Raw genomic sequence first — 23,469 nt, forward strand, 5'->3', positions numbered from 1 at the left:
CTGAAAACATGTTCACAGTTTATAGCTATAACTAGACACAGCTTAATTGTGCATTATTTGTTACCTGTTCTTCTTCTAATCCATGATTCTCCTTCTCCAGGGCATATGTTTTTTCCATCAGTGACTTGAGAACCATGGAGATTGCCAAAGAACTTAACATAATCTACCCAAAAGATTTCAGATAAAACATTACCTTTTGATCCCAGACATTGTGAGATATTCTACTTCTTTGCAAAGATGCTTGGCAAAGTGCTTATTTAAGTCATCACTCTAGCAGCTCAACTTTATTAAATGTCCTTTCTTCTTTAAGCCATCCCTTAAAGTCATGTCATCTTTCATGCTTGGACTTCCACATTTCACTTGGGAATCCCAAAACTCACTGCTTAGGAGGATTACTCTTAGTATTTTATGAAGGAATAACCTAAAAATGACCTAAAATATCCTTTGTCAAAATGGATACCAGCATTCTTGCTCTCCACAGCTGGACAACTGGCCTTGAAGAACTTTTTTTTTTTTTTTTTTTTTTTTTTGTGTTTGTTAACAACTTGATTTGCCAATTTAATGGCTTTCCTTTGTGGTCAGGCCATGCTTGTTTGCATGAATCTTTCATACAGAAAATGTAACAGAAAAGATTTTATAATAGACACTAATATTGGTGTCATGAAAAGCCAAAAGGCAGACAGAATCATTAAAGATTTAGTATCTTTACTGAGCGCCTATCTTTTCCTCCTCTCTGCCCTGTTTTATATAGGCCACAGATAAATATAAACCCCACATTTTCAACACCACCTTTCTCCATCTCAGTCTGCAAACATCAAAACGAAGAAGTGACCTGTCATATTCACAACTAGTCATGCCATTTTCCCTTTAAAAACTTTAACACAGGTTTGGCCATTTAACAATCACTTTTTGCTTTGTTTTATTTCCATCACTCCTTTGTGCTTCTCTTTGCTGTTCCAAAGACAGAGCTCCTGCCCCAGTTCTTACACTAAGCAGAGATTCAGAGGACCAGTTTTTGAGCCTCTTTGCATACGCCTACAGGGCGGGGAGCAGCGTGGGCTCCTGCTCTGCTGATAGGAAATAAGCCAACTCCAATCCAGAGACAGTGAAGGGAAGCCTGAGTCTGAACCATCATCCTCTCTCAGTCTGTTAATATTCACTGGTGGTACTCTCCTCACCTGAACAGCAAGAGTTTCATATAAAGTGTTCTCTTGCATGTGATGAGGAGGACTGATTTACAGAACACATCATATTTGACAGTGTTCTTCCTCTGTGCAAACTGTTCCAACCTCCTCTCTCACCATTCCTGTTATGTCCTACTTGGAGTGGATGAGTTAGAAAGAACTGAGATGCCATTGCTAAGGTTTGTACAAAATAGTTATGCTAACTACCAATTAGTAACTTTACATTTATATTTAGTGCTTTCAGTGGAGCTTTATCATGTTGTAATAGACACAGACCTGGACCATTTCCCCTTCATTAGGGAAGGATTTTAAATTACACTTCCTGAAAATACAGCTTACTGAGACAGAGCTCTTTCTCAAAACATCAAGTAGAAAGTTTTGTATTGCTGGATACACTTAAAAAGTCAGTTTAAAAGTCATGAAAAATACTGCTGCTCTATGAATTTTCAGAAATTTCAGAGAATAAAAATGCCAGAAGTGTCGCAAAACCCACCTAAAATAAACAGAACTGCAAAAATGTTGTCATTATTGCAGGAATGTTTTTCACTCTGTCGTTTTGGCAGAAGTGAAACAGTCTATAAATGTTGAAATAACGTCTGGCTTAGGAATAGCAGCAGGCTCTTCCAAGGCTTTTGTGTTACTAAGCTGAGCAGGGAAATGCAGGTTCCACATGGGGCTCCCAGAATCTCCATCCCAGTTAAACAAAAGGGAGAGGCACAACAGTGCTGACCATTGCCCTGCCTGGGTTTTCACACCCTTTCTGCAATTCACAAAGCCAAGCTGGGAACACACACAAAGGCAGAAACAAGCACAGCCCACGTACATAACACAGTGTGTAGGTGGTATCTGTTCAAGGCTCTGGAGGAGCTCAAACAATACATCCCTCTGAGCACTGTGCTGCATTTTGGTTCATCAGTCTCATGAAAAGGCAGTGTGACAATACAAGATCCTCCAGCATTTGGGCATCTTCATGAACAGCATCATCACCTACATCAAGTACATGCTTTGTCCAATGACAAGAGCAGATTGCACAAGCCAGGCTCAGACCAAGGATCAGCCCCAGGACTCCAGCCTGCTGCTCTACTGGCATGGAGTCACATCCTTTCCCTATCCCCTGGTCTCGGGAACCTCATGCTCTTGGAAGCCAAGCTGAGAGCGAGCGAAAGCCCAACCTATCTCCTCCACCAGTCAGAGCAGAGTCCCTGAAGGTGAGAAATGGAGATCCGCTCATTAGTCTGTATTGAGGCCTCCTGACCCCCAAACAATGCCCTACACTGCTCACGACTGCCTCTTCCAACAGTGTTTCCAGGAAAATGAAGCCAGAGTTCTGGAGAGTTTGGGTTGGGGTTTTTTTGCCCAGGAAAGCTAGAAATGAACTCAACATACATGGTATATAATATAAGTATCTTTGGGTATAAGCAAAACCTTTCCTACACCTCTTAAGAAAATTTATGTAGTCTTTAAGAAGTCTCCTAGTCAGAAGTCAGATCTAGAAAAAATTTGCAACTCATTAGTAAGCAAATGAGATGTTAGTAAGCAAATTAGAGACGGCTCTGTAGCAAAGCCTGGACTCACGTATTTTTACTGCGTCAGCTCTGGGTGCCCAGGATAAACATTCAAAATTTCCCACCAGTCACCACAGGCAAACCAGTCTTCATCAGAGGGACTCTACAATCTCCAAAGAGACATGTAAATTTCCCAGGGACACATTTTTAGTGCTAGGGAGTCCAGGATTTTAAACTGAAACAAAGGAAGTTTAGAGGAAGGACTAAAGGATGTGAGAAACCCAGGGTAAGCTCTAGTGCCACAGCACCCTCACCACTCAGCAGTATCAGCACACTTTATTACAGAGCCCATGGTGCAGTATCAGGATCCCCTGGCCAAGGATTGACCACGTAGAAAGGAATGGCTATAATGGCCCACAGCTGGTATTTGGGTCTCTCAGATAAACACAGCAGCTGCACGTTCTCTTGCCAGGGTCTTCATCTGCTATGGACATCAGCTCAAATCAGCTCTAGATTCTGCTTCAAGATTTCTGAACCTAAGGTTCAGGCTACAGGCTGCTACGTCAGTAAGAAAACAGCAAAACCAATACTGAATCTGTTCTGCTCTTCTCTAGCTGTGTCACTGCGGCTGGTGTGACCCTCACACCAGGAGAAATTAAACCAAAGGTATTCTGACACAGCTGGTAATTGGACTCTGGCACAGCTTCCCTGTCTATTTGTTCCATACAATTACTGGGACTGTTTGAGGAGGTATTAGCATTTCTGCACAGAACTGGACTTTTCAGCATAGTCTTCTGCTGGTCAGCACACGCTTGGTCTCTGGGTTTTAACACTTTCTAACATGCCAGTTCTGACTGAGAATCATGTATGGTTTTCTAGAGCTCTGCTTCCATGAGGTCATTATTCTGCTAGGTTGCTCTTAGAAAGAATCATCGGGTCATTTACATCAGAAAGTGGGAACCAGAGAATATACTCTGGAGTTAGTCACATAAATGGTTCAAAAAGGCACAAGGATGAACAGTGTGTCAGAGTAGAAATTTCAATAGGAAAGCAACATAATCCCAAGTACTTTTGTCATGTGGTATGAACATCATGACTGAAACCAATGATTTGGTAAGACCTTCAGGACTCCTGCCACAAACTGCTGTATGGAGTGGAATGCAAAAACCCTTGTGGGAGAGGATTGTATTTCCTTCTAGTACTCCTCATCCTCATGTGAGGTTCCTTTGATTTACCAGTTCATGACTAACCCTCTTCTCTAATAGTCACCTGGTTTATTTCACTCAGCTGGTGCTACCAACTTCCTGGGCTGCTGAATTCTGCATTGCAAAAGGCTTGAACATCCTTGAATTAGAACTGGCTAATACTTCATGGAAACCACAGGGTGCATGCATGCTTACAAAGCACCTTGTGGCACCAGGAAAAGAGTGCCGGTATCTCCAAAACTGCCCTCTCTAAGAAGGCACAGGAAGTAACAGGAAGCAAGCAGTTTACCCCAAACAAAAAGGCATAAAAGCAGAAAGATTGTTTTGTTGGTTATTTTGTCTTTCAAATGCAAGAGCAGCAAGCACAATTTTATTTTTTGTTAAGATACAACTAGGTTCTGAAATGGAAACACTAAAACCACTACTAATCTTAGCATATCAATCTAACTGCCCTGGATCAGTAGTTTCCTTCCCAAACTGAGCCCCCAACAAGCCTAAGGCAGTGTTCACTTGTATTAAAAGCTAGGTTATAATAACAGAAAATCCTTTAGAAATAAATTATTCTGATTGTACCAGCTCCAAGACAAAACTTTTTAGAACCACATGCCCCAGAAACTCCAGCAGATTAAGTTCTTTGCACTTTCATTCAGCTGGTGTTCCAAGACTTTCTGAAGGAACCCACACCAATACCACAAACCCAACACACACATTTCCACATTCCTATAGTAAGGCTCAGACTGAGCCATTGTATCAAAGAGATTAAGACCATTCCCACACAGACAGGAAAAGCAACTTTAGCCCCTTTGACTGGGAGAATCAGATGATCCTTCCCCCTTGCTAAAGACATTATCCAAGATCCCTTCCTCTGTGTGCCTCATCCTCCCATCAGCTTAAATCCCTTGCATTTCCAGACACGTTTTACTTGCATTTACAGCTCTGCACACGCTAAGCCATTCCTCCCCATCTTCACATCTCCGGGTGTTCAGATTACCTCTTTGCTAAAGACAGGCATCTCAGATGAAGATATTTTCCCCTTAGACACAACAGCTCGACTCCATACCTACTTGCTCCGGATTTCCCCTGCAGTTTGTAGAGGCTACACTTCAGTTTGGGATGTGTTTCACTGAATGTACTACTCAGCCAAACCGCACCCATTGCTTGTGCCTACTAACAGCTGAATGGAGTCTAGAGAAAAGCTTTAGCCAGGCACCTCAAATTACAGACCCACGCTGACTTGCAGCTGTGTAATGTATGTGCACATTACACATGACATACAGCTGAAAGGAAATCTCTCCTCCTTAAACCTCCTGGCTACTGAGACCAATACAAATAAAAGTATCTAAGAGGCAAAAACAAAAAAAGTCAGAATCAAGCTGATAACAAGTACAACCACAGCACACTAAAAAGCAAACGCATGAAACTTTAGGTATTTCCCTCACTAACTAGCAATTGCTTTGATTTTTGCATGTACAGCTGGAGGAAATGGAGTATGTAGATGGGGCAAATAGTTTATGCAAAACCACAATCATAGCAAGGTGTCCTTAAGGAATTCCGTAGCTAAAAATAGTATAGAAATCCTGCAGAGCAACTAGCCTTCCTAAAAAACATCTACTGCAGCAGTAGGATTTTAAAAAAATAATGACCAGGCTTTCTTCCAAGGGCAAACTGAAGTGAACAAACTACATATGTAATAATGTTTTTTTGCACATCATTAGTTCACTTTTGGTAAGACAACAATAATGAAGCATTTTGAGTACCAAAAAATCCCAAAATAACTCAGAAGGAAAAAGGAAAGGTAAGAACTCAGGAGCCATACACAAAAGCTGAACTCCTACTTCACTCCAGCTGACAAACATGGTGACCTATTTAATCCCAAAATTTTCAATGGAAAATAGCCAAGGAAGGGATAAGCTTTATCTCATTTATTTTTCAGCCAGTTCATGATTCTTACTCTTGTTTTTATATACAGAGTTACAATTTGTCAGGACAACTCTGTAATTTCAGCTTTGGTGAAGAGGTAAGGGCTGGAGACACCCCTGGCTGACTCAAGCCACCCAGCTGAACCACCCCATGGGCCTGAACCCTCAAACATCTGCTCAAAGTTTACAGAGAAGGGTGAACTTCTTTATCCTTCACCTCAGAGTTTACTGCAAAGCTCTGCACAAGGGAAAAATGATTCAGCCACAAGTAACAGTTGATCAGAAGATTTTCAAATTAGAGCTCGAACCTGAAGACTACCAGTATTCACAAACCTGTGTGCCCCACTTAGTTACTGTAAGAACATACTAAGAAGAATGAATTCACCAGCCATGGAAGTGTCTGAGAGCCCTGTAATGGTTTTACATCAAAAAGCACATCCTACTTCAAATCAGAAATCAGCTCTGCTATGTCCTACTGTTTCTGTTGCACATGAGATTGCTTTGAGAAATCACATGTGTCCTGTCTAGTTTAAAAAAACACTTGTATAATAGGAGCTTAAGCAATGTATCTTTGGGGATGGAAGGAGTACATGGTAACTCTGTACTGAATAATTAAATAAAAATCAAGTAAATCACTGAAACTAACAAGGCAAGTCAAACAAATCTTTCAGTTTTTGCTTGACATTCCAACCATGATACCTCTTCCAGGTATCAGTGGAAGCTGACAGCAGCTTGTTATAAATGCCTGCCCAGTCTCCTTCATCAGGCCTCCATCACATCAGAAGGAAAACATATCAAATACTGCCAAGTGAAAAACAAGTCACAGAAAATTAATGACAAATCCTTGAGAATATGCTGAAGATAAAAATCTAAGTCTTGTCATTGGATTATAGCCTAGAAATTGAACAGATTCTATAGTCTTGTTATTTCTACCCCTTAAACAATATCTGACAAGCTCTGAACACATAAAAACAACCCTTATAGTCTGAAGTTTAAAACCAAAATATTAAAATGGCCATTCTGGGAAGCAACTGAGCAAGAATTCTCACTAGCTTACTACAGAAATCTCTACTTTTATCGAGGTATTTTGTTTTCCATTTTTCTGTTTTTAACTGTCTTAAAAATCCAACAGTTCAGACCGGCTGAGATAAAATCCTCAAAATCTTGCAGCTGCCTCTAGCCATAAATGACAACTTTTTCTCATAATACACACATATGTACATATATACAAGCATAAACCCTAACTACTTGACTAACACTTGAAATCTACAGACACTCTTCTCTGTATTTCTTACACCACTTACCAATAATACATATAACGTTAAGAGAAACGTGTTTTAAGATACATTATTTGCTGAAACAGCTTCCACGAAAATGAACTGGTCTCCCCTTCATACATCTCTTCTTAGCAATTACAACTAGAAAGAAAAACACCTATTGCAGGCACATTAAGGTTGACTTAGTTCTAAGACAACCTGCAGATGTCAACATCAAGACTTCAACCATGCAGCTTTTGTCACGTAGTATGTTGTGAGGAATGCAATGAGGAAAAAAATACCCAAGTGACCCAGAAACCCTGGGAATGCTTTTAAGTTCTTCTTAGGGAAGCATAAACCCACGTACTATCTGCACATCAGCACACCTCAAATTTCTGATGCCAACTTCTACAGTTAGATTAAAATTATTTCAGAAGGCCTAAACCATTCCCCTCCACAGAGCATTTTGTACTTACGTAAGAAGTGTTTTTCCAGTAAGGCTATTTCCAGGTGACCTTTGATCTCATTCAGTCTGTCAGACTCTGTTCTGTTAAAATCCTGGACTCCTGAAGCCATGATGATGGTCCCTGGACCAGCCTATAAGAAAACCAGAACATACTGAAAGTTCAGAAGGTTTTTGGTTTTGTTTTTTTTTGGTGTAACTTAAATACATCGACTGATTTCTGGCGCAGTAAAGAAACAAGCATGTGAGAAACATGCAAATAACAACACCTCTACACACCTCTTTCAGCATCAGATTACCAAAATAGGTGAATGAAAGCTAATCAAATGTGACTTTACAGAACACACTTCTGCAGACCTTGGGAAGCTACAAAAACAAGTGGGAACACCACCACCCTTACCAGTTATACTGCATCATCATTTAAGCCCTTCTTCTGCTGACTGAAAAGCCATATTTATACTACCCCCCTCCTCACAGAATGAATGGTCAATGCTACATACTTTAAACATAAAATTGTGAAGCCAGCAAAAGTAAAACTTTTCTGGTAATTACTGAGATATTGGGAAACACATATTGTGTATTTTAATATCCATTTATGGAATGCGTAGCTCTCGAGACCATCGTTTCCCAGCAAGGAAGGGGGTTCCCAGCTCCCCCACAACCCAGTTACTGCAGAAGGATGTTGTTGGTGCCCAGGAGCTCATCCTGGCAGGCCAGGAGAGCAGGAAATCAGAAGATTGCATGCCTCAACAGATTTATCAACACCCCCTGAATGAACTCAGCAGAATACCGAAAATCCTGCAGAAAGCAGGAATTAAAAAGCAATTTGATTAGAAAGACCAGTGACAACCATCACCTCCATGAAGTAAACACAAAAAAAACCCAATCCCACACAGCAGAAGGTGGCAGGTGATGCCTTCTTTCTCTCCTAAAGTGTACATCTTCAGATAGCAGGGAAAAGGGTGGGTGAGGGCATCTCCTGGGTAATGGCTGCTCAGCACTTGTGTACAGTCCCCACCAGGTACAAAAAATCTGTCAATGAGAATTACAGGAGCTTCTCTAGCAGCTTATACTCAACATCAAAGTGATAGACTATAGAAACCTACATCTCAGAAATTATGTCAAGAAAAAAAGGAATTTATTTACCTATTCTGACTATTCTCCACTCTTTGTTTGAACCCTAAAACATACAGGAACTGTATTCCTTTCAAACACCAGCCTGCATACATTTAACCATGACAGGTTAAATTTCATACATATATAAGTTCAAGTAATCTACAGGAGACATTAATTAAGACATTTTCTATGTTTTGGGAAAGACGTGCAGAAAGCTTACTGATAGCAAAGTACTTTCACAGTTGGGACTGATTTTCACTTTCAAGACAAAACAGTGTGGAAATACCTATTAAACACCTGTTTTCTTGTTTGAACTGAACAGATGCTGAGTTTAAGTCTCAGAATTTGTCTATATGGGCATATTAGCACTCTGTAGGCAGTTACTGGCCAACATTTACCTAGCACCAACTCCCCACCTGGGCTTGCTCAATACCATGCCAAGCAGAGATGCTATTTCCAGCCCCCTAAGCAGCACCCACCCACACAGCACTCTGTCAGCGCTGCTGCCCTGGCAAGAAGCAGAAGCTGTTAGCTCAGCAGCAGCCTTGGGCTACTTCCCATTTTGGAGCCGGCACAAATGACGCCACAGCACAGAGGGACAGACCCCAGGGCAGTCCCCACACGGGGAGCTGCAGCACAGCATCCTCCTCACCATGCCTCACGTTTCCCCATCACTCCTGCTTTTAGCCGATGAGAGATGCCATTTGCAGCTGCTCCAGCCACTGCAGAAGATTTTCAGATGAGCACAGGATGCGAATTAACACTGTGTTGATCTCTTATCTACAGAGCTGGCTTGCATTTATTTATGCTGCAAGATTTAGTGCTATCACTTGCCAGACATTTGGAGAGCCCCAAGGAGGATGGTGTGACTGAAGCCGAAAAGCAGCACCCTTACAGAACGCTCCATGGGCAGGCACAAGGGAAATGTTATTAAAATACAGACTGCGGCCCAGGTGTTCATGCACTGCTTTCTTTATTGTATACCCACATCAAGCACACAGGGACAATCTGCTCCCAGCATGCAGGAGTTCACAGGGAGCTACCTGAAGAAACAGTGCCACTGCTTAAATACTTTATTGATAAATAAATTAAAACACGTACAGGACAAAGAGCAAGGTGCTGTACTCAAAAGGAATGTGCTTGGACTCTGGGCATCAGCCCCCGTGCTTGGACAGCAGCTGTCCACCCCAGGTGAGGGAGGACAGGAAAAAGAAAGAGGCTATTAAGTACCTAAGCATATTCAAGTTTTCATCCTCATTGAAGATACTCAAGGTATTTTACCCAAAGATGTACTACATTTCAGAAATCCATCTAGAGAACCAGCTCTGCTTTTGCTTCTCAGAGATGTTGAGCCAGTAATTATAGCCCAGGATACCTTAAGGTGCCTCTAAGGAAGAAGGAAAGAGCAAGAGGTGTGAAGCACTGGGGAGAGTGATACCAGTTAACATGACTCATTCTTAGAGCTTCCAAATGTTTATCTGCTAAAGCATTGAATCCAAGCAGCCTGACATCCACCGATGGCTAAAAATCAGAAGGTACCCATCTTTAAACTAGCTACGTAAGGTTACAATGAACTTCTAACTCAGAGAGGAGAAAAAAAGAGAAAAAAAATCCAGTGAGTTAAAACATAAGGCTGCTTACTAGAATACTAGGGGCAAGATCATGTAATTAACATGTAATAATAAAATGGTTTATTAAGATACGCGGTGACACAAGTTTGGTGGTGCACCCAATTTCCAAAATTAGCATCACCATAACATTTTATGACTATCATTCAGAAAAACTGAGGACACCAGGACAGTGATATGGGAAACATTTAAGCAGATGTCTCTGTCACAGAAGTTTTTGCCCCACACCAACATATCTAAGAAAACAAGAAACAAGGTCTGTACATTTGTTGAAGGTCAACTGCCTGCCTCTGAATTCAAGAAGTCCCTCTTCCTGAAGCTCGCATATCTGGCTCAACTGACAAGTTAACAAGATCCTTGTATGAATTCCAGTTTCATCTGGGTACGGGTTTCTCCTCTCCGCTGCCTCTGTAGGACAGCACTGGGACTCAGGCTGTGTTAACTACACTGCACTGTACAGATGTCCTTTGCAGTTTCTGACTCACAATAAAAGCCTTAAAGGCTTCCACAGATTTCTGCTTTTCCTTCTGCCTCTCTAGCTTTGACTAGTATTGACACAGCATTTGACACAGGAGCCCTTTTAAAATGTTGGCAATCATGATTACTTAGCCAAGACCATGAGCAAGGCCTGGCAGTGCCTAGGAGGACAGAGAAATGCTAGAGGTGAACATAGAGACAGGGGTGTTAAAGGAACTTTTCTGATGATGACAGACTGCCTGTAACCCATTAGCAGAGTTCAGGGCTGTTTGTCCAAGCCACATCCAGCTCCAGATCTAAAACCACATCTCCCCACAAAAGCATTTCTGAAGCCATCTGCAGTTCAGGCTTTTCAAAACAGAACTTCCCAGACCGAGACTTCTCTGCCTTCCCTCTCCAAAACCCCTTCACCCTGCAAGCCCTGGGATTTTGTTCTGTGTGCTGCCACTGCTGCTCTACAGCCACAGAAGTGGTCCAAGTCACTTCCCAACTAAGCAGCTGTGGATCTGTCCTCTCCATCTGCAGCACAGCACATCTCCAGTATCACACAGAAACACAACTGCCCAACCCTATGCTTTTCATTTCCTTCCACAACATCATACATATGTGGATGATTTTTTCTAGGAATATCTAAGAAAATGGTGGTCTGATTTCCAAGTTTGTCCTTAACTTGGAGAGGATCAATTCTCAAACACGAAGAATGGGGAGCAGTGAGTACACAACACACCAACCCCAGGGGCAAAACCATTCACTCAAGTCACTCCTCAGAGCCCAGAAAGTGGCTGGGACACAACACAAGGAAGAAGTAGTTTAAAATGGAAAATTTTAACTTGCGTTCATTTGAGGAAAAAAGAGGAGGGGGGAATTGTTCAGCAAACTATGCAGCTTGTCTCGCAAAGTTCTAGCCTCCTGAGCTTTTCATCTGACACTTCATGTTCATTTTCTTACTTCAAATTATGAAAGGGCTCCCCATGAATGCTGCAATTACCTGCTGTAAGAAAAGGAAAAACTCAACAACATTGTTTAAGAATGAAGGCATCTGCATGAATAGTTAATCCTTAGCAGCTATTCTTGGAAGCATACCCATACTGGCATGCTCCCAAAACACAGCTATATTCTACATAAATTTTTAAAAATCTAGTGCTAGCCAGGTTTAGAGACCTTAACTTATTAACTGTAATGTTTGCATCATGCTTTGTATCTTCCAATCACTGGAAATGAGATGACGAACAGAGCAGCGTTTAAGGTTTTAATTGACATGTGTCAGGAAAAAACAAGATGTACTGCAAGAGCAATTAAAGTAATGTTTTCTGTACCACAGTAACTCAGATTTAATCCCAGCACGCTGGCAGGGGACTTGCATAAGTAGATTAGGCTGCTTTCAGTACAGTATGCCAGATACAAGAGAGCTTTACTAGTAATTCTCGCTGCCAGGTTAGTGCCAGCCTCTACAGGTTTAAATACAGTTTGTTCTTCTCCACTCTGTGAAGGGGATGTGATATCTGCAGCATGTTCATTCATATGAACATAGAACGCAGAACTGGAACTTGTCTCCCCTTCTGTACAAATACGAAGGGTAGTACTGAATAAAGGGGACTTAAATTACTGAGCAAGCAATATTACCTCAATTTCTAATGTAACAACAAATCAAATGCTAATTGATTTGGAATGGACCAGGTTACTCCCCCTACCTATTTTGCAATTGTGGTGTTTTCACAAAACAATGCAGAAGCAAGCAACACTGTATGCAGTGTCTAATGCCCCTGCCTTAAAAAAAAACCAAACAGTTATGATAAAGAGAGAACAAAGGAAGAAATATAGGAAGCCATTCAGGAATTGAAAGAAATGTTTAGCAGAGAGTTAAATTTGTTAACCAGCACTGCTGTCTTGGCAATGATCTGATCACAGTGTCTCAACACCCACAGGGACCTAAGAAAGTATCTCCTATTCAAGGCATATCTGGTAGCTGGGGCACTTAAGTGAGGGGGAAACCCACACAAGCAAGCAGCCAGTCTGTAAGTTGAATCCAAACTAGTAAAAATTAAGACACCTTTTGAAAAAAACCACTCAGAAACAACTGAGAATTTGAAGGAAAATATAAATCCTTCCGTCTCCAGAGTCCTCCAACCAGGAGCTAGCTGTGTGTTTTACCCAAACACTGGTTAGGATGTTGATTAATGAACTAAATAGGTAAAGCTCAGTTTAAAGATAAAGAATATGAAATTACCTCATCTGACCATCCTTTCTGTCTTTTCACAGGGTGTGAATTTTACATGTGTGACTTCAGTAAAGCATGTGAAGTGCTGGGACTAAGTGCCACTGTGCAATCTGTGGCCTGGGACTGAACATTCACTTCGCTTGCTGCAAGTGCAACAGAGGATGACACTCCTCCTGGCAGATGGTCAGGGCTCTGCAATCACAAGCTTTTATGATAAGGCTTTTTACTCTGCAACCTCCATTTGTATCAAGTTTTTGCACACGCTTGTCAAGTTCAGATACATACCTAAAGAAGAGGCACATCTTTAAGTGCACTGTAAACCCATGAAGCACAGAAGGGTCCTTCATTCATGACTGCACTGTGCTGTTCTAACAGAGAGAGATCTTTCCTTAATGACTCCACAATGATTAATACACCAGGCAGGGGGAGGGAAGTGGAGAGGGGCAGAGATGAAATCTTTGTCTAGGGAATAGATAACATGAAAATGCAGATAGGGGGACTAGGACTCTAATTTTGCATGCCTGTGTTCAATACCAAGCCACCAATCTTGCTCTTTCAAGACCATGAGTTCTGTCCCCAGATTTCAACAGAAACAATGAAGGAACAGAACTGGAAGCACTTTACAGCTCACATCTATCTGAAAAGACATGTAACCTAACTTCCATTTACACAGAGAAGACTTGCATTGTTTTTTGTGTGCTTTCAACAGTTTCCAAAGGTATTAGACAGGAAGAAAACAGTAAGACTTGGTCTTCCCATGATCAGTGTAATACAAGTATAATACTAAGTTGCTTACAGAGCCTATAAAAGAAAAACATCCTGTACAAGCAATTTAAGTTATGAGTTTTAGACACTGAATAAAACCAATTCAGGCACAACACAACTATATAATCTCAATAAGAAACAGAAAAATAATTCAGAATTTCACTGTTCACACAGCCTCAGACACCACTACTTTAATATTGATTTAAATACATAAGCATTACTTTCTTTACTCTTGGCACCTCTGCAGCACAGGGGATTATTTCTTCTCCCTTCATTTTATACCTGCTTAGTGTGCAGATGCCTGTGAGGGCCAACTGTTAAGTCCTCAAAAATCCCATCTGAAATTTATCCCTCACACATCAGACCTTTTTCCTCACACCAATTTGCTCCTTTTGCTCGTATCTGTAACACAGCTGCTGCTCATAGGCTGTTCCAGCATCACCCTGGGTTTGGAGCTTAAAAACATCCAGAGTGGGGCAAAGCAAGTTTGATGCCATTTCTGCTTTCCTCTCTCTCTTTCTCCCTGATTTTAGAGAACTGCCCTCAGCTGTATCCCAAGGACTCAGATGACAACAGCCTAGTGTGGTATTTAATCAGCCAGAAAGCAAAGTGTATCTCCAAGTTCCCTTCTCAGCACACAGAGCTCGACCTTCTGAGACCACTACTACAGATGTGTAGCTGTTAAGGCTTTATAATTATTCAAAACTACAAGTTCACCTTGCTGTGCCTCGGCTACCCTCCATGCCACCCAGGACCTACTACTCCCCTGAAGAAATACAGAAAATAGTACCTGGAGTTTAACACAGAACTTTCTGTAGCCTCTAGCTCTGCCTTCCAGATACTTCTGATTAAATAAAAAAGGCATCTAATATATACCCACACAAAACATAAATAAAATGTTTAAAATAAAATGATAAAGCTTTAAGTTTAATGAAAATAAGTCAGTATTTCCCTATAAAAAACTCACAAAATACCACATTGGAAGGGCAGCAGAGGAGATTAGTAACAGTATACACAATATTTACATCCCAACAAATGACAGATGTCTTCAGTAGAATAAGAGCAAAGGAACAGCATTGAACAGACTTCCTTGTCTGAGAAGCTTGAGGATTTACATATAACAGGCTTTTTGTGACCAAAACATGCTCTGTCATTACCACCTGCTTGTTCCATGATCATAGGAAAAACATTCTGGCAAAAAAGCTCTCTATAAGCAGGACTGTATGCAGTGCAACGAAAGCCCGCTTAAATTAAAAAAAGCTACGGAACTGGATACAAGCTGCAACCCCAAAGGAGATGCATAAGCATATACAGTTTAAAATCTTTTGTTTTACAGCTTGATGTGAGCAAGCCCCACCTCCTAGAAATGAGCCTTCAGAGAACAGTCAGATCACATTTTCGGGATAAAAACTGCACAGTAAGTTTTCATAGGGTGATATAAATTCTGAATTCCAACTCACTTCTGCAATACAATTATACAGACAAATCTAAATTAATACTGTAGCACTCCAAGCTCATGGATCCACAGCCATTTTTTTTAACAGTTAAAGAAGGATTTTATTTTACTTTTTAACCAATATTTAACTTTTCCTGAAGCAGTGTCTTTGAAAAAGGTATGTCTGCTTTTGTGCTTCTGCTTACGAGCACCAAAATGTTTTAGCAGTGTATCACAGGTTTAAACCAGCTCTAATTGCATGGAAGCACTACTGGTTACAACACTACAGTGGAGGAGGAGATGGTGTGACCCTCTAACACTAATGAAGCAAGCAGAAGTCTTATCCTCAAAGTCCTAGACAGTGCCACTTGAGCAGATCTGAGCTCCTCAGACTGAAAATTTGGCTTTTCTTTTTCACATGTTCATTAGTAATTCAACAAAACAAAAACCAGAGAACATTCAGAAGCACATCCAAAGTTAACAAACCTGTCAACTCACAATATCTAAAATTAGAAGTAGGGACAGGGAACTCTGATATTGAGAAATTAATTGATCCTTCCACAAAATAGAAGCCTATTACTGGAAAGTTACTTCCTAGCCCACAAATTTTCAAGTGTCACAACCGTAACAGAAGGATAAAGAATTAGTAATTTCTATTATTTTTCTGCCTGAAAACCATAAAACATAGTATAACAATACCCAAATGGAGTACTTACAGGGTCTCTCAACTCTTCATTGTCTCGAGCTGACGTTCTAGGTATCTTCACCGGGATTTCATCTCCACATTCAGTGTCTGAAGCATTTGGAGACTCTGCTAAATCAAGGAACTCATCTCTCTTGTGACCTCTGAACCTTATTTTGTCCAACTTCTTTAGCATGTTCAGCACTGCACTTTTCTGCTTTACCTTAACATGACGGTTGGAGTCTCTGCAAGATCAAAAAATCAAGAGTATTTTAGAAAGCTTGCAATAAATCAAATTACACACATTCTTATCACTAACTACTCCCTACCACCTTTCAAGTGCCTTTCCATCTTTCAAGTTCCAAATGCCACTGGAGGAAAAACACGCTTAGCTTTCTAACAGGCATTTTTTCCACAGTGTAGGAGATGCATGGTTTGGTTTGCAGGAGCCGATCATTTACATTCTTCCCAAACTATCATGGCCTCTCTCTCCTGGCAGTTTTTCAAGCAAGTCAGAATAGGCAGAAACTAACAACTTGCGCTCCAAAGGAAGATTAGCAAGTCAGTTCCTAACAGGTTACTTGAAACAAAAACAAAGTTTAGCTGATAAGCCAACATTCTTCAATTTGTGATGCTTCTAATCAAAAACAGGAAAATACACCAAGCTTCACACACTTTTAAATTCCTGGACAAACCAGAGCAAAAGAGTAAGGATGCTATCATATCTCACTACAACCTCAGGCTAAGAAAACAGGAAGTACCAAGGGATAACTGAAAAAAGCCAAAGACAGATCCATGCAGAAGACTTCACCAAAAGTTAGACAGCTGAAATAGACCATAAATCATATTCAAACACACTGCCAAAATCCTTAAAATTGCCACAACTGACTATCTTGAATACCCCTGAAATTACACTAGGAGAAACATTTTGCTTTTTAAAAGACAACAGAAGAAAGCTCAATTTATGTGCATAACCTCATTGTAATCACAGGTTTTCAAGACACTGCACTGTATAATTTCTGATTTAAACCAGACTTGCCAAACTGGTCCCATTCAATGAATCACACCCTGTACCAAAGGTCCCAAGCTCCATCTTTAAACAAAACAAAACAAAACAAAAAAAAAACACCAAAAAAAAACCAAAAAAAAAAAAAAAAGGCAAACCCAACAGTTAGTTCCTTGATCTTGTCACTCCAGCAAGCCCCTGCTCTCAGTTTATAACAAAACAGCCACAATTATTTCAGCACACAGATTCATCTGGAGTATGATGCCATGCTCTAGCAAATGGATTTTTTAAAATTTATTTTGAGGCACTTGTTCCTGGTACTACCCTTTTGTCCTCTATGGTCAGCACTACCATCCTCTTCATTAGAAGTCATGCTTAGCTCCATGGCACATTATCCCAGACAACAGGGTGAGATGAAAGTGCAAAGGTAAATTGGAATTCAGACACATGTCACTTCAGGAGGAAAAATAAAGAGCGAAATAGAAAAATCTGTTGCTACCACAGCCTTTGCACCTAAGGCAATTCTCATTCCCTAGGACAAACCTCTTTTCCACAGAGCTCTTCAACTTTCTGTATGGATTCTCCACTTACCCTAACACTTTAGCAGTGACTATTCACACCAAGTTCAAACCAGATCATTCCTTCAAGTATGTCTTCGTTTGCACTTCTGCCAAGGTTTATTAGCACCTTTCAGTTAAACCCAGAAGTTTTAAACTAACACAAACCCCTTACAGTACAGCTGGCAAAAAATAAAAAAAACACAAAATTCTTCCTTTATCAGAGATGCTTAAAGTTGTAACCCTGTGTTTAATCTATTACTTATAGAGAAACACTTGTGATAACTCACACCAAGGTTATTTTCTAAGAACAGCTATTCTTTGAAGTTCTTTTACTTGTCAGAGCTATGCTTAAAATAGAAACACTTCTTGCTCATTCATTGACCATTTGATGAAGAAACTTGTCAGCTATCACATCCAGAAATATCTCTAAGCCCTACTATTAATAGCAACTAGGGAACAAATGGTATGAGGGAAGTTTAAACCTCTGATAAGCACCAGCACAATTGTATCGCTCTCTCTCCCATCACAATGATCTCCATCTATGTTCAAGCAGATTTGCATACCATGTGAGAGACCTACAGCAAAGCAGGTGAAAACCAAATCCTGTCTGTTCATCCTGTCTCTGCTAATGACACAGCAATGCATGGGAGTAACAAAGCATGGCAGAGTGTTACTTCTTTTCTGGCATGGTTGGCAGCCATCAGCCCATAATGATGGAGGACAAACATGCATCCCTCACCTTCTCAATCCCTCTTAGAGATGGAGCAGTTACTGCAGATGAGCACTGCTGTCCTGGACAGAAACAGGAGTCCTCAGCATCCTCCTGTTAAAACCTCATTTATCCACTGCTCCTCAAAGACCAGGGCTGCATCTGGACATCTTTTATAGCCTGGTATATCCAGCACTTCCACAGATGGTTCAAGATCAGAATTCAGCTCTCTTTCCCCTTAGCATAAATTCATATTCATTTATCACACGTAAGAAATGAGAAGCATCCAAAACATCTTGAGACAAAGCCATCTCCAACCCTTACCATCAAGCTTTGAATGAAGACTGAAAAAGCCACAAGGACAGTGAAAAGGCCTACTGGCATAACTGCCAGGGATGGGCACCATTTTGGGAAACTCATCCTAGGATGAGTTTGGGAATTCTCATCCTAGGATGGTTCATGCATTTCAGCCTTAGGTTACAGAATAACCTGGCCAACAGATTACCCATGAACATCTACACCTACAGGCTTTTTTTTACTCAAAAAGCTGATGATTTACCCCTACGTATGTTACCACCTAGACTTTTAAAAAGGCAAACCTTTAATTAAATCACTCCACTGAATGAAGTCAGCATATATTCTGATTTGACAGATATGCTATGAGGGTTAATATTTTTAAAGGATTATTCAGTAGGTTAACCATTAGAAGAGGACATAGTAGAGAAACACTCCAAGGCATTTCTGAAGTGCTTGAAGTAAAAGAAGCTGGTTTATAAAAATATTTTCAGTTAAAATTTAAAAATAATAAGATCATTTTGTCTAAAAATTGTTTTGCATGTACCAGGTTCCCAAATTACTTACAGTTACTTTACATTAACCTAAGCAGAAATGTAAGCTTGCCAACAAGCTTCTATGAAAACTCATTATCTGGCCTCCAGCCAAATGCTGGATTTAAGACAGGCTTTTTATGTCAGCAGCCTGTTCCTGCAACCAGCAACTTTTTTTCATGGTGACATTTCAGCAGTTTCACTAGAAAAAAAGATTCTTGGAGATTCTGTATTCCAACTGACTTGAATCAAATTTAGATAAGCTTGAGGAAGCTTTTGTAAAATGAAAGACCAGAATCTTAACTAGAATTGAATTTATTGTAAAATACAGTAACTAAGTAACTAAATATCAAACCACTTGCTTCACCATCATAGCTATTCATCCCTCACCTTCTCCCAGCTACCTATCCTGGACCCATCCCTACCCAAATACCCATTCTGAGCTCAGCTGGTTCAGCTGTGAGTTTCAAGCTGTTTCTAGGAACTCCCCAGACCCACTACATCAAAACCACCATGCAACTCTGCACATGAGGAGCTCAGAGTGCAAAGGCAGATCCACATCTCACTCTGCTTTCAAACTAACCATTAACAAATACTATAACACTCAAATAAAAATACAAGTATTTTAACTCCATGCATTTTAAACACTGCCATTTCCCAACACTGTCATACATGTGACAATAATCAAGTGGAAAATGTCTGTTTTTTCCATGCTTAAAAAGCCTCCTGGCTAAAATAACCTTTAAAGATTTTCTTTTTAATTGCCATTAATATCTACCAGTTAACACAATTCCTTCAAGCCTGAAGCTTTATTGCTTTTACAGAGGGCCAGGGAAGAGATGACTTTATTGTGACCTAATATGTAAAGCTCTCAAACAACTGTAAGATCTTTATTTTAAATTAATATATCAAGACACAAAAAGCAAAATCAACATAAACTCACATTCCAAATTTATAATAACAACAGAAAAATCAAGTTTTCCCAAACTTTCACATAAAAATCATAAAGAGATTTACAAGAAATTTTTCAGCCTACATTTATAGAGAGGCTTCAGTAAGCAGAAACCAGCTTCCAGGGAATATTGACAGCCACCCCTGCCGTCTGGAGGGACTTGCTTATGAGATGTGTTCCTGTGGACAGGAACAGCCCTCCCACCCCTTCATGCCACTGCTACCCCATTTCTACTTGTGCATGAACGTGGAAGGGGCTGGGATGCAGAGGGAACTCAGGAAAGTGCAGTACCCAATGCACCACTGCTGTCTGAAAGCTGCCTTAACTCACCCCAGAGTCTCCTACAAGTAGTTTTTAGGTTTTGGTTTTCTGTTATTGCATTTAGTTTTTACACAAGTACGGTCTGTGGCCTGGCAGACCTGGCGGGGACACAACAGCTAAATCTTCACGTGCACTTTTCAGAGAAAGGGCTCTGCTTCGCAACAGAGGGTTCAGTCAGTTTTCCTTAGCTGTTAACAAAACACAAACCTGCTACACCAAGTCAAACAGCATTGACTCAGCAAGTGTTAGTCTGGAGCCTGAGGGAAAACAAACAGAGAAACCACTTAAAACATCATGGATGAATTGCATCCCAGGTCAAAAAGGCCCTACAAGACTATGACACAGTACAGTAACCTTCACGGCATTCGTGTTCATTTTAGCAGAAAAACAGCTTTTCAGAAAGCTGTAGATGACCTGAAAATCTAGCATACCCCTAGTTCCCATCTTTACATTCCATCTCCATGTTTTCCTTTCATTCTCAAAATACATTTCTGCAGAAGTCCAACATAAGAGCCCTGATATTCAAGAAAAGCCAGGCTGTGTGGATGAACAAATACAGACATTGTTGTCAACACCAGGACATTTTGGTCTTATCATGAGGAAGGGATGTGCAAACCGAGGGCGTGGAAAGTATCAGGATTACTTTTGGTATTACTTCTACACTGAAATGCTCCTGAATAATATCCTGAGAGTTGACGGGAGAGCAGTAACACAAGACAAATTCAATCCATCCACATACACTGAAAATTAAGCTTGGTGCATTCTTTTCTAGACATGTCTAACTAAAACTGGAAGGAAAAACGAGTATATCTAAGCCTAATACAGATGCAGAGTCCTCTGTATAATGTTCTGTGCAAAAAGTTCCCTCTTGCTACATGATTTTTTCCCTCCAGTTTCTCATTTTAATGAATGGAATCTCATTTCAAGGCACTTTCTGAACATTTCGTACTCATTAATATTTAAGCAACTAACCAGAGAAAGATCAACTGTGCTAGAGAGCTCCTCATCTGCTCAGCTTTTCACAGAATCACAGAATGGGTCAGGGTGGAAGGGACCACAGTGGGTCATCTGGTCCAACCTCCCTACTCCAGCAGGGTCATCCTAGAGCACAGGGTAAAAAAAAAGGATATTTTTCTTCCCCCTGTGCACAGACTTCTCCCAAACTACTCTCCAGAAGGCTCACATCCGTGAAGAAAGCTGAACTTTACCCACAGCACCCCTTGCTGAACAACAGGGAATGGTTTTGCAAAGGTGAAGTTGGCACCTTTCAAGAAAACTTTACATTAAACTCGACTCAACAAGGACATTTAGCAGACAGAAGGGCCAGAACTCACACTCAACACAGCCCTTTCATGAACAGCCCCAATATGAGATTGAGCTCATCCAGGACAATACATTTTAGGTTCTCAGTATAGAATGATGTCATCATTTGTCACTGGAAACCAAGACTGCAATACTTTGGGCCAAACATTCATTTGGATTGGCCAAGAGCAGCTTACAAACACTCTCTGAAAATTATATGCGTTGCACAAGTGCCCTCAATTTCTGACATCAACAAACATGCAAACAAGTCTTCAAACTGAGCTCTCCCCACACTCATCACAACAGGTTCATCCTGAAATAATACTCCCTGCCTCAGCGTCAGTCTGGTCAAGTCTTCCTCCAATTACATCACCCTTGGCTTCAGAGTCATAACATACCCAGAACAAACTCCTTTCTGGTTTTGAGTAACATCTACTAAAACCTCCTTTTAGGGCCATGAATCCTTAAAACTCTAGGAACAGACTAGACTAGACAGGGATAGACTAGACAGACTAGGGGGATGGACTCTGGAGGGTTGTTTTATTCATGATGGATGAAGTTATCAGGCTACCTTTGAAGAAACATTATGCTTAGTAACTCAGGATTATTTTGCCTTCAAGTTTGAAGGGAGATGAACAAAAAAACCCCACCAGAATCACCTTCTCTGTCTTACAGACTTCCAGCAAAAGAAACACTCAGTTAACAGAGTCTGGAAACCACCAGGAAGTTGTGCTTTGGTGTCGCAGACTTAAACAGATGCAGCTATTAATTAAGCATCAACTCAAACAATTTGAATTGTCCACTGACTGGGAGGAAGAAGGGAGGAAGCAAAAAGTGGAGAGCTGTGTAACATGGTCTGTGGTTCAATATGGGGACTGGAGAAGGAAGTTCAACATACAGACCTCAACTGCCACTGGTGAGGTTGTCACAGCAACCATAATGCAGCTTCATGAATATACATTACACTAAAATCTATCTTTTTTTCCCCAAAAAGAGAGTAACGAGTCATTCAGCTCACGGCATTAAGCTCCCTGGGAGACAAATCAGGACTGCACAGTAAAAGTGACTTGTCTTCAAAACCTTCAGCTTCACTGCTGCAAACAAAAGGGTTGGGGGAAGAGGGGAGACAGAACATGGTGGCTTGGGGCTGTAGGGTTCTCTTCTGTCCCTTCCTCATACAGTACTTCACACATATTTGGCAAAAATGTTTATGCAAACATTCCCAAAATGAGCTGCTCAGCTCCTGCACAGTTGCAGTCCTTAATCCCTCAAGCACCTGGGTGGGGACCAGCCCTTCAGTCAGCCAGAGGCTGACCCTCCACAGAAGGATGGAGGAGGGGCAGCTGCTGCTCAGTGTCCAAGAGAACTGAAACTGGGGGCCTTGACTTGACCACCACTGGAAAATTGTGGGTGGACTAGCTCACAAAAAAAGAAAAATCCAAAACCTACCACACACACCTACCTATCCAGATTGTACCCAATGGGTCAAGGAACAAAAGCCAGTAATTGTTTCCACTGAGTATCTTTGCCCTTAACTCCCCACTTACCCTAACACCTCTTCTGCTATCATAGCCACCATACACACTTCTGTCATCGTGAAACCTCTATCTCTCATTGTGAAACCTGAAATTAGGAAGCTTTGCTAAATTAATTTGTCTGTAAATTGACAATTTTAACTCCCAAGCAGGAAGATAAAACTCATTTTTCCTCAGGGCGCCTTTGTGAGAGAAAATAAAAGTGAGACGCTGACTATGCCACCAGAAGAGCTGCACAAAAAGCCTTGCATGAAGACTGTGCCTGCAGAGAGGATCTCCAGCAGCATGCATGGACTGGAGGAGCCACCAGCTCAAGCCATGACAGATATCCCGTGACATGGGATGGCATGTCATGATAAAGGCTATTGCTGACATGAACTTCTCCCTTCCTGGTCACCCACTGG

General features: G+C 40.9%; 1 protein-coding gene across 2 annotated transcripts in view; it reads right to left on the reverse strand.

The window, feature by feature from the left end:
* GRAMD4 (GRAM domain containing 4) overlaps positions 1 to 23,469 on the reverse strand; it is a 72,112-nt gene that overhangs the window by 32,102 nt on the left and 16,541 nt on the right. For both annotated transcript variants that reach the window (XM_014249045.2, XM_014249044.2), the window contains exons 2-3: positions 15,888 to 16,098; positions 7,546 to 7,666 (exon numbers count right to left, since the gene is read on the reverse strand). In XM_014249045.2, coding sequence (XP_014104520.1) covers positions 7,546 to 7,666; positions 15,888 to 16,098 — 332 coding nt within the window. The remainder of the gene's footprint in view (positions 1 to 7,545; positions 7,667 to 15,887; positions 16,099 to 23,469) is intronic.

The sequence above is a fragment of the Pseudopodoces humilis genome, chromosome 5 (assembly GCF_049639895.1).
Source record: "Pseudopodoces humilis isolate 2021_Gansu_Grassland_sample_001 chromosome 5, ASM4963989v1, whole genome shotgun sequence".
In the NCBI taxonomy this organism is placed as follows: domain Eukaryota; kingdom Metazoa; phylum Chordata; class Aves; order Passeriformes; family Paridae; genus Pseudopodoces; species Pseudopodoces humilis.